This window comes from Magnolia sinica, chromosome 15 (genome assembly GCF_029962835.1).
Source record: "Magnolia sinica isolate HGM2019 chromosome 15, MsV1, whole genome shotgun sequence".
Classification (NCBI taxonomy): domain Eukaryota; kingdom Viridiplantae; phylum Streptophyta; class Magnoliopsida; order Magnoliales; family Magnoliaceae; genus Magnolia; species Magnolia sinica.
Genome location: NC_080587.1, coordinates 68,685,062 through 68,697,500, shown reverse-complemented (window position 1 = coordinate 68,697,500; position 12,439 = coordinate 68,685,062). Strand labels below are relative to the sequence as shown.

The 12,439-nt window shown below is 40.7% G+C and overlaps 1 protein-coding gene across 2 annotated transcripts; it reads right to left on the bottom strand.

Moving 5' to 3' along the window:
* Positions 1–683: 683 nt before the first annotated feature.
* On the bottom strand, positions 684–2,700 carry LOC131226709 (respiratory burst oxidase homolog protein E-like). 2 transcript variants are annotated; one of them, XR_009161989.1, is made up of 4 exons: positions 2,306–2,700; positions 1,783–1,854; positions 1,198–1,258; positions 684–901 (listed from the first exon to the last, which is right to left on the bottom strand). XR_009161989.1 is itself a non-coding variant. In XM_058222347.1 (3 exons), exons 1-3 carry the CDS (start codon positions 2,520–2,522, stop codon positions 1,244–1,246), a joined length of 267 nt encoding a protein of 88 aa, XP_058078330.1. In that variant the 5' UTR covers positions 2,523–2,700; the 3' UTR covers positions 1,169–1,243. The 2 variants fall into 2 exon arrangements, 1 of the variants encoding a protein (XP_058078330.1); XM_058222347.1 differs by lacking the exon at positions 684–901 and having other exon boundaries at positions 1,169–1,258; positions 2,343–2,700.
* Between the last annotated feature and the right edge of the window lie 9,739 nt (positions 2,701–12,439).

Here is a 12,439-nt window from a genome sequence, read left to right as displayed (position 1 = left end):
TAAAATATAGAAGAGACTGATAACTGAAATGAAACAAATGACATTAAACTTGAAAGATATGCTTCCATGATAAGATCTCCTTCTTCATCACCATTTTCATCATCTACAACAATTACAAACTAGTAAAAGACAGGTTAACTATAGTTTGAGAGCTACTGGTCTCAAAATTCAATGAACCAGAAGAAATAACTTAGGCTAGCTTTGGATGTAGTACCCATCTAAATTTCTTACATTAGTGGTCAAACAGAGCAAGCAAGCTGTTGTAGTACCCATCTACAATCAACAGCCCAACCTGTTCAAAATTAAAAAATTCTAAAAATAAAATAAAAAATCAATACCCATCTTTCCGAATTCTTTAAAAGGCAAACAAGTATAAGAACATATTTTGTTTCTGAACTGTAATTCTATCAATGTCTCATTAGTTAACCATATATTTTGTTTTCTTGCATGGCTGCTGTTTTCTTTCTTCTCCAATAGAAGGGAATTGAAAAGCATGATTTTGATGTAGCGAGTACAATAAAGTTGCAACAAATTCAAAACCTGATCAGTGCCTCTCCAGCTAAAAGAACCAGATCTAGGTTGTTAAGATAAATAATGAGCTTGGAAAGTGCTCTTATCAGTGTTGTTCACTGTCCTGAAATGTAACATTTAATTATGCAACTGAGTACACAAATGCACACCAGTGAAGAAATACAAGGCTCCTGGAAGGTACTCCAACTACCAAAAGAGCAAAAGCGAAGGAAAACAAATTAACCCCAAAGATATCCTACATAACAGTTACCTACATCCACCTAGCTATATCTACAAAAACAACATCCAATTTATTGCGAGTACCCTTCTGGATAGCTTCATTTGCTACAATTGCCGGATCTTTTTCGTACCCTTTCGCAAATATAGGAAACTGAAAGGTAATTTTAGCAATAGTTGATCAGCTCAGAGAAATATTATCTTACAAAAATGAGACCAACTCTCTCTCCTATTTTACAGAAATAAGATGAAGAGTTAAAAAAAACTATTGCATGCCTGTGAACAACACACCAACAACTGCAAGCAGACTGTAAAATCCATTTTGAATTCTATATAATTGAATAAAAAGGACTTTGGGGCCCGCTTAATCCTGTAAAGCATATTGCAGTTATTCAGAAACTGCTTAATGTTCCTTTCAGCTGAACATGCTTAATGTTCTTGTCTTCTTACCACACAACACATACATGCCCACCATTTCCTCAATAGTTGTCATCCTTTATGTTGTTGCACCCTATATAATGAGAGGATACAAATCATTTTCATACCTTGGAATTTTGTATTTCTCTAGTTGAAGCAGTGCTATTAATATCCACTAACAAACATTTTGAGATAAGCAGTGTGATCCAATAGCCATTGCAACTGAGAGAACAGTTGGCAACAAATGTCATATTGGTTTTAAAGTCTAAGGCTGCATTTGGAGCACAAGCAGATTTGAGTTGCAAACATTTAGTGGAAATGGCCACCCATGCAAAAGTTGGGCCACTCCATGAACATCACCTTTGTCGAGAATCAGCTTGATCCACTCATCAGATGGGCCACCCCTGTATATTGATCCAGGCCCTGGGCTATCCATTTATATCGATTGTGTGGTCCATCTAATGAGTGAATCTAGCTAATTGTGGAGCCCACCATTTGCATGGCTCAAAGGTCACACCAAATAATGATTACGAAAAATCAAATAAAAAACCACATATCAACAGTTTCAAACCTAAGAAACTCATGACACAATCCAAGGCATGAAAATATCGTACTTACAGACAATATCCGTTCTCTATCATGCTCTCCCACTTCCTCTAGAAGCCTCACTTTCAATTGTTGAGGCATGTCCTGCAGCATCAAGTTTCAATGTAGGTCATCCAACCATACAACCATGTGGGCCAACTCATGGGTAGAGAAAAAAATTATGGGACTCAAATGCGATCCAAACAAAACATTCCTTGTTGAGACATTTCATCAAACAGTTAGCATGCATCGCATACAGGAGATTATATACAATAGATTTTTTAGTTTTTACAAGTAAGGCCATTGTTCAATGACCTAAATTCTGATATTATATATGATCCATGCACCAAAAAACTGAAAAAAGGGGCCCAACTTGTATAAAATGAAAAGAAAAAAATTAATAATAACTGGTAATTTACTAAAAAATTGGAGATTGGTAAGGAACATAATCAAAAGACTTAATCAAAACCCTCAATTCAAAAGGCCCAAATTAGATGCATCAAGTGAAAAGCACCTAATCAATTGTCCATATCAAAAAATCCCGAATCAAATGTACCTTGATGATTTGGGCTATGATTGGAAGCACGGTGTACCATGATGTAGCCGAAATTTTTAGGGTTGAGTTCTTCCATGATAAAAAAGGGGTATTCTTCTGCTTGTTCTTTCGACTTCAATAGCTTGTTCGTAAAAGCACTCGCCATGGCTGCATATGGAAGAAGAGAAGAAAAATCCTCACCTCTTGTACTTCCTCTCCTGTTATTTTCCCTCTGCATTGCTATACACCCTACGAAAACACCACCAAACCTCAATAAACAAAGAGAGAGAGAGAGAGAGAGAGAGAGAGAGAGAGAGGGTCGGTGGGTTTTTGTAGGGAGGAGAGAAGGGTTTTGGGAGATGAGGGTTTGAGAGCGTTGAGTGTTGGAAGAAGGGTTTGGGAGAGTAGGGATTCGGTAGAAGCGTGAGTGAGTGAGAGAGAGAGAGAGAGAGAGAGAGAGAGAGAGAGAGAGACAGATGGGGGGGAGACTTGGGCGCGGCTCTATTTTGAGCGCGCGCCCAATTTTGGGCGGAGGGACCGTGAATGGTCCTCTCAAAGGGGTTCCGTAGGGCCCACCATGGTGTATTTGCTTTATCCATTCCGTCCATTAATTTTAATAAATTATTTTTGGTAATAATCCTAAACATAAAGTAGATTAAAGGCCCAAGGAGACCACACCATAGGAAGCACATATGATTTAATCTTCATGTTTTCTACCGTGTGGTCCACTTTAGCCTTCGATCTATATGAGTTTTGGTTTCATGCCCTATAATAATATTTCAAAATATATAGACGGCTTAGATAGAACACATATAATTTTTTAGACCCTATAAGGCCCTTATACAACCATTAATTATTAATAGTGTGGCACTTTTTTAGCTACGGATTAAAACCGTAGTAATTTTAGCTACAGTTTATATCCGTAGCAAAAAAGTAACGTAGTCTGTATCCTTTGCCTCTTTTTTTGGTAGTGATAGTGATATCCATTTTGCATATCTTATGACTATGTTGGCCACTCATATGTTAGTAGTTATGCCTGTTGGAGAGGCTCCTATTCAACACCTAATCTTTAACAAATGAAATATAAATAAAATGAATTTGAGGCTAGCTCATGGTCAAGTCAATGTAGGTGTTGGTAGAGCTGAAGCTGTAAATGAAGAAGAACGCAATTTACCATTAGAAGACATTAACATGGATGATATCTTTGATGAGATCGGATCAGATTCTGAGGTTGATCCTGATTATCAGCCTTCTGATTTTACTGAGAGGTTGAATTCTCTTGAGGAATAGGTGGCTCAGATATGTGTAACCCAGGATTCACAATTTGCTTAAATGCGTAAATATATGAGGTGCATTAATAAGGGTTTACATCAGATTGATCTATCTATTCCTGCTCCTTCTTCAGGATTTGATTAGTATTTTCTAATCTTGGTTTGTAATAACTTTCATGATACTTGGATTTCTTTTATCTTGTGTGGTTATACTTGACTTAACTTAGTTGAACTTGGTTAATTATGTTTGAATATGACTTGTATGGATACTATCTTGATCATTTATTCCTCAATACTCTTCTTATTCTTCCTTCATTATATAATTTCACTTCTATTTTTTTTCCTTCCTTTGTCATATTGTGACAAAAAGGGGGAGAATTTTGGCATGTTTAATATATGGTGATTGTGGTATATTAGTATATGACATGTGGATTGTATATGGATGTGGATTATGGATTGTGAATGATTCTATTTTAGTGAAGGGGAGTTAAGTAAGGGGGAGTATTGTTGAAGGAATTTATGCGAATAATTAATGCGAATTAATGTTAATTGATGTGAATTAATGCTTTGTCCTGTTTGTAACTGGTGCATGATTCTTTAACCAGGTTGACTGGTTTATATTGATAACTGGTGCATGATTCTTTGTGCATATAATGTTTATGATATTGTGGAGTGTGTTTTTTCACAAATTTGACAAAGGAGGAGATTGTAAGTCTTTCTATCTCCTATAATTGTCAAATTTTGTAGTGTCAAAACCTCTCTTGGAATCTTTGTCTTTTGTAACTCATCTACATAATGAAGACTGTGCATCACTGAAGAACAAAGATATTTAATGCAAGTTTACATGGTCATATTTGAGTTCAACATCAATTGTGCATTCAAGCTTTCAAGCTTCAAGAGTTCAAGATTTTCAAAGCTTTGTACAAGTCAAGACAACGTTCCTAGATTTTGATACTCAAGTTCAAGTTACAATGTTAGTCAATTTCAAGCTTCATCCTTTAATAAGATCTCAAGCTTCGCAAACTTCAAAGAACGACTATCAACCGAAGGAAAAGAAGTTTTAATGTTCATACATCATGTTTAAGGTATGAATGATCCTAGATTGATAATAGGGTAGGTCATTTTGAATACATAATTTAATTGACTCATTTTATAAGTGAATAGACTGTTTCTCGACTAGTCTTGGACTTTATTCGACTAGTCCTAGCACTGGCTCGACTAGCCCAAGAAATTCATTGACCAGTCCTAAGTTTGTTGTAAATTTTAAAATTTTTTGTTAAGTCTCGACCAGTCCTGGAGACTGCTCGACCGGTCGTGTGAACAGTGCTCGACTCGTTCTCGACCAGTCCTACAGCCTCGACTCAAAGTCCAGTAACTATATCTAGTTCCACACGACCAGTCATGGACAGGTCACGACTAGTCGTGGGGGTCCCTCGACCGGTCGTGTAGGGCTTATGACCAGTCGTGGAATGACTTTATCATATTACGCTCAAAATTTTAAAAATTTGTTGGTCCTACGACCAGTCGTGGTGTCCTCAGGACCAGTCGTGAACATGATTTCTTCACCTATAAATAGAGCACGAAATTCAGAGTTCTTATTCAATTCAAGATAAATCAATATGCCACTCTGAGAGATAAGTTAATGATCTTTTAAAGCTATATTGTGCTCGTTTAATATTCTCTTAATTTAGCTTTATTATATTTGATTTTGTATTCTTTATTCCAATCACATTTGAAGAAGGGATTGAGTCTTGCCATTTTCTTGGAATCAAAATCAAATAGAGCTAGCCCAACTTAATTTAATTTAAAATCAATTTAGAACCTCGAACCATTTCATAAGTGAGTGTGGACATTGAACTTCTACATTGAATTTCTACTCTGATTTGGTTCTTCCGGGCTTCGTCAAAAAGAGAATATTTAGGTATTTTACATTATTGTAAATTTCTGTATTTCGTTTCATTGAGATTGAGCCAGAAAAATCTCTCTGTTTTAGTTTGTCTGAGGTGATCTGGAAAACTCAGAGTGTGGGGTTTTTGAATTGTGTAAGCTCACTTGAAAGACACAATTGTGAGGGTTTTAGGTGAACCTAGAAAAACCTATTTTCATAGTGAACGCTAATATCCACTGTGTCAGGATATTAGGAGTGGAGTAGTTGTGTGGCTATTTTTCTAAACAGTTGGTGTACACATAAGCGAACCACTATAATTTCTGGTCTTGTGGATTGAATGTTTATTTCTTTTTATGGATGATTGTAATTTTCCTTTTTGCATTGTGGAGAATGTTGTAATTTCTTTTATGCAAGTGTGGAGAATGTTGTAATAGCGTAGATTTCATTCCTTGTTATTTATTTATTTATTCCTCTATTTCAGTTTGAGTTTTTGATACACAAACTGTTCTAGTAAGGCTGTCCTGCCATAAACCCTTGGTTTTTATGGTGTAAGGTTCTCCTTAGAACAACATCTGTATCAACCTCTCAATACTCATCCATTTGAGGTTGTCTTTAATTTTAGCATTGTGGGATTGTCTATTGCTATCTGTATTTAATTTAATTGAATTCTGCTATTATTTTTTAATTTGGCATAGTCCTATTCCCCCCCCCCCCCCCCCCCCCCTCTAGAACATATAGCTCGGCCTTTTCAACCCGCTTCTCTGATCTTGGCTCTCATACGTAGGATGTTGAGTCCGTGCTCCTATAGGCTCCTTACCCTTGGGCTGTGGAGCTTCCTGGGGTGGACCCGTCATAGCGACCCTTGTGGTAGAATAGGTCTGTGTGTTAGGACGTTTAAGTTGCACTTCCACTCGGGGATCAAATCATTACGCGCTGCTAGGTGGTAAAATTCTTCTTCATATTCTCTCACCAACCGACTACCCTGTCAATAATTTTGGTATTGTTAGAATAATACTTAATCGTAGTCGCTAGGGAGGAATCAGGCACATAGTAGTTGTTTCATCCGCTACCATGTGCGTATTGGTGCTTTTACTTGCTTGATTCGTGCGAGTTACAGTTGTTCCCACCAAGTTGAAGATCTGCCCTTCAACTTGTAGGCTATAAGCTTGACCTTCTTTGCTTCATGGATATCTATATAGTCGAAGAATCGCGCAACTTCAGAAAGCCAATCGAGTAAATCCTTAATGTGTAGTTGGCCATTAAAGCTAAGAATATCAACCCACATCTTGAATTCCTGATCTGTTTGATCTACTTGATCATCACCTTGTCTGGGGTGTTGGAAGATCATGTCGTCGATCTTCTCCTCACTGGATCCCCCTTCCTTAGAAATGACCCTTGGATGCACTGCTGGTACTATCTTACAATCAGGGCGATTACGAGTTTCAGTAATTGGCGGTGGAGGATTATCACCATGAACACGGAGTTACCTTAGGGTTTCCGCCATGCCATCGATGGAATCCTTCAACCCTTGCATGGCTTGCTGATTCTCTTGCTGCACTGCTTTAAAAGCTGCTGCCACTAAAGGTAAATTCTCAGGAGCACCGCCCATGGGATTGTTGCTCGACCCATCGTTAGAAGCCATTGATCCGAGAAAAAACCTCGCTCTAATACTAAACTGACGCAAGGAAGGACGTGAGGTCAAACACCTTCTTCCTCAAGAGGATAACTATTCCAAATCCACGGAACTTCTCTAGACTCCTCACAGAAACTTCTCAAATCCACGAGGAAAGAAAGCAAGAAAATAGAAATAAATTCTAATAAATTCAAAATTGATTGATGAATGAATAAAAACGAGTTCACAACCCTTTAAATAGGGATACTAAGCAATGAGAGAGAAATCAGAATTAAACTACGACTAAAACTCCTAGAATTCACGACTTACTATAAATAATAAACTTACTATTTATAAACGGTCGTGAGGGGATCCTTACTCTTGCTCGGGTGGTAGACTCTCAAGAGTTTCAACACCTAATCAAGGGTTTGAGTATCCATAGGTGGTGAAATTCCACTAGCGTGAGTGTTTGGGGTGTGTGTACATGTGTAAAAAAAAAAAGGGACGGTCGTGATGTCTACTTGTGCGTAAGGTTTTCGACAAAACATAGTAAGTATCCTATTTGGCTTCACCAAACTATTCTCCTAATTTTTCTAAGCACTTTTCACATTGGGCGCAACTCCTAAAGCTCAATGGATGAAGAGTTATTATCAAACTAAAACTTATTATTTATAGTAAAAACAGAATTAAAATAGGGAAACGACCATCGATCTGGAAGTATTTCTCAAATTCAGCTTGTGTAACCCAGCGTAACAGGGTTAGTTGGCTAAAGTAGCTCATTTTACCCCAAAATCATATATTTTACGTTTGATAACTCATTTCGGATTGCGAGATACGCTTGATTTAAGGTCTGACTGTCCGGATCACTTTTGTTGTCAACTATGCTTTTTCTGATCCATCTTGGCCATGTAACTGTCCGCGACCCTCTCTACATTAGGCATCCAACACAAATGCTGGTAAAGGATGCTGACTGCTAGTAAATCTTTTAACGAGGCAGCCTTTACCGGCACTTTCCTGACCACTAGTAAAACATTTACCAGCAGTTTTTTGAGTCTTTACTAGTGGTTTTGACCGTCGATAAAGGCCAATTTTCTTATAACAGGAGGCTATTTATATTTGGGTGGTTTTCAGACTGTGGGGTTCGGATGTCCATATCCCTATTAGTAGGGATGTCTTACTTTGTTCAGAGGGGAGCTTGCAGTCCTTAGTCTGATCTTTAATAGATTTTAGGTAGAGTGTGAAGGGTTTTTGTGGTCTTTTTTGTACATTACGCTTGGTTTGGGGCATATGAAAGGTGATGCCTAATCTTTTGTGGTGTCTATGTAAGTCCCGTATCTTAGACCGTATCGTTCCATAGGCTTCCACGGTCTTTCCGGTCGAATTTCGGCAACCTTCGACCCTTAACCAGTATTTGCGCATGACTCTGATTCTCATGCCGTCAACCCGAGTCAACTCAACCCAGGACTTGTACCTTAGCGACCGCGTCGTCGCCGCGGTTCCGATGCTGCGACTTGCGCGCCGAGGCAATACCCTGGTTGGGAGATGTGGGCCAGCGTTCGGTGCGAATTCTGAGAGAATTTCTACAAGATGTCACATCAATCAATCAACCCATCAATCCCATCATGTCAAGTGCACATCACCTTTCACCCTTTCCCAAGCAAGCCCCAAAGTCAAAAAGTTCTTACACAACCCATGTTTTTCTTACAACTTTTGCCACAAAAGTCAAAAAGAGCCTCTTACACCCATCACCACCACATCCATCACTCCATCACCCATCACTCCCTCTCTCTCTCTCCATTTACAAGTCTCTCTCTCATTTTCAAACTCTCCCTAAGCAAAAAAAAATCCCATATGTATGAGCTCTCCAACTCTTCCAAGTTACAAGTGTGGCCCACCTTTCCATCCCTAGATCTCCCATCCTAGCCATCCAAACCTCATCTCCTCCGTTGGAATCAAAGCTAAGGAGCCAAGGAAGCCAAGGGAGCAAGAAGATCAAGTGGTGGGTGCTTTGATAGGGTAGTTTTAATGTCTTTAAGATGGGCCAAGTGAGGCCAACCGATCAATGGTTTAGATCTCACTTTGGACCCTAAGGTGTGGCCGATGGCCCACTTGGATCATCATGATCATTCCATGATGGGGCCATTCTCCATGGACCCCATTATGATGTTTATTTTTCTTACATATTTAGGGTCATCTAGACCGTCTAATTTAGTGGAGAAGGGACCTTCACCGTTGGATTTCGATTTAATGGGCCTATGTGTAATGGGACCCACTTGATGTATGATTTAGTGCAAGGGAGGGCCTATAGTGCCGGGGTCCCTCCATCACGCGAGTTCCACTCTCTATCTCTCTCTCTCTCTCTCCCTCTCTATTTCTTTTTTTTATGTGTGATGATAATGAGGTTGTGTGGTCCACTTGAATGGACCCCACCACAAGATATGTATTCCATCCAAACCATCTACAAGTGGGGCCCACTTTGTGTGTATTGTACCCACACCATACCCCATTTGGTGGCCCACCTAAGCAGGGCCCACCTCACTGTTTGTGCCGGACCAAACCGTCCAGCGTCTCTGAACGCTGGACAAAAGGAAAAATGCAAATATCAGTTTGTTCCCAAGCTTTGGGGTGGCCTACTCATGTAGGCCCCACTTTGATGCATATATTCAATCCACACCGTCCATTCCCCTCTCAACTTCATTTTAGGCGTTCAACCAAAAAATGGTGTCAACTTGAGGTCCTGGCGGGCCATACCATATCAAATGATGGTTTTCACTATTAAAACCTTCCCTGATTGTTTATACGCTGAAATATGCCCAATATTGGGCTTGTTTTGCTTGTCTTGAGCCGTGGAGGGCCATTGGACGGAGTGGATTGTCTAGATGTGGACCCCACCTGTGAAAACCGCAAGAAAACAAAAAATTAAAATAAATAAAATAAATATCACAGCAACTGCCGCTGCTGTGTTAGAGAGCAGCAGGCGCTGCCTGCGCACCAACGCCCGGGCGGGCTGGGCGGACGTACAGCCACCCACGGCTGTAGCCATGGGCCCCACCTTGATGTTTATCTGTCATCTGACCCGTTCATCGGGTGGGCCACCCCCTGACGTGGGCCCACTCCAAAAATCATCCTCATCTAAGGCTCAGGTGGCCCACACCGTAGGAAACAGTGGGATTGAACCTCTACCATTGAAACCCCTTTTGGGCCCACAGAAGTTTAGGATCAACATGAAATTTGTTTTTACCCTTCACCTAGGTCCATGCGACCTTATCAATGGTCTGGATGGAAGATAAATGTTATGGTGGGCCCCACGTGGAGCCCACAGTGATATGTGTTTTATTGCCACCGTCCAGGTGACGGTGGAGCACACTGTGATGTTTGTGTTCTATCCCCACCATCCAGGACGGTGGGTGTGCATGTGTGATCATGTGCGCGCATGTGTGGGTGTGTATGTGTGTGTATATATATATACATAAAATATTATATTATATATAATATTGTATGTATTGTGTATATATATATATATATATATATATATTATAATATTATATACAATTTACTGCTGGTGGGAGGCCCATCTCAGCTTACTTGTGGCCCATGGTTGAGGCCCACTTTAATATATATGTAAAGCCCATGGGTCGAGGCCCATTTGATGTATTAGGGGCCCATGGGTTAAGGCCCATTAAGATGTATTGGGGCTATGGGTTGAGGCCCATTTAATGTACATATGGGGCCCAATTGGTGTGGCCCATTTAATGCATTCTAAGGCCCATAAGATTGGCCCATTTGATGCATTCTAAGGCCCATGGGTTATGACCCATTGCAATGCACATAAGGCCCATCGGTGCGGCCTAATGATGTGGCCCACTTGATGAATATAAGGCCCATATGATATGGCCCATTTGACGTATTTAAGGCCCAATGGGATGTACCTAAGGTCCATTGCAATGTACGATACCAACCTGGGTTATGTAATGATGTTTACGTTTGGCTATGCCTTGGGAGCAATGATGGTTTGACGTCCACATTGCAAGTATAGTGTTGGTTAAATGTCCGCATTATGACTTTCCCTAGGGCCCATTGTTAGGCTCGTACGTGTTATGTGTAGGCCGTCTAGGCCCATCTTCGTTATGAACATCATCTATCCCATATAACATGTTTAGTTCCATGATTCATGATCATATGCATCATACGTATGCTTGATATGAGAAATGACTGATCATAGCATATGCCTTTGGGCAAATTGTTTAGGGGCTCCCATACAGGGGGTGTTGCCCTACATGAGCGCACGATACGCGCAGGATTGCTGTATGACTAGATAGTGTGATTCATGCATTCGCATTGTGTGATATGGTTACTGAACGCCCTAGCGACATCAGGGTCGTAGCCTCCACAGACGTATCGTGGTTGGCAGGATTGGATACCGAAAATACTGTTCTACATGGGGTGCGATAGATATCCCTGGGTGAAAGTCCCTAAACCCTTATGGTACCAAGAGGTTGCTCCAACGTCTAAACCGAGTGGGTGCATGAGCGCTGAGCGCCGATTACCAGACGGTTGCACTTTCCACTGTGTCGTGGTCAGCTGGAAGGGGGTGCGGCCTTACCCGCCCGAGAGTAGGGGGCAATGCTAGGCTGAGTCTGACCAGCTCGAGGAATGGGTCCACTATTAACGAGCCGAGCCCGATATTGGCAGGCGGATAGTGAGGTCTTTTCCACTCACCTTATTGCACAGGATGGGGTAGCAATCTGGCTTGGAGTGTACTAGACCCCGGTGATATTTCAGATTTTGATGTTGTATCGATATGTGGACTTAGATGAGGATTTGTATGCTTGAGTTGCATTTCACATTGCATGGCCTTGGTATGGCCGACATCATTCTTTGCACCGCATGGCCTTAGTACGGCTAATGGTATTCTTGACATTCATCAGCATGTTCCGCATTACTCTGATACTGCATAACTGCATTACTACCTTGAGCATACACTTTCACCACCCTCTAAGCTTTCTATAAGCTTATGCACGACCGTTGCGTGCAGGTGACGTTGGATTGCAGCAGCGCTGAGGCTTGGGGGCGTAACAGATCATTTTGGAGTTTTTGTTCATCTTCATTGTATTTCCCTTTATGCTCATTGTACTTGTAAAGTTTTTTTATCATAGTGGAAATATGATGGAGTTTTTGGTTGTTGTTTGTGGGTTATGCCTTTGGTTATGCTTATTACGAATCAAACTGGTATTAAAAAAAAATCCTCCTCGTAGCATCCCAGGATCGGAACCTGGCGAATGGGCACTGGGAGCCGAGAATGGGGTTCTACGGAGGCTGTCGGCGCCAGATTCGGCGATCGAAAATTTTGTGAGCCCAGTTTCCGAGTTTAGGGCGTGACAGTC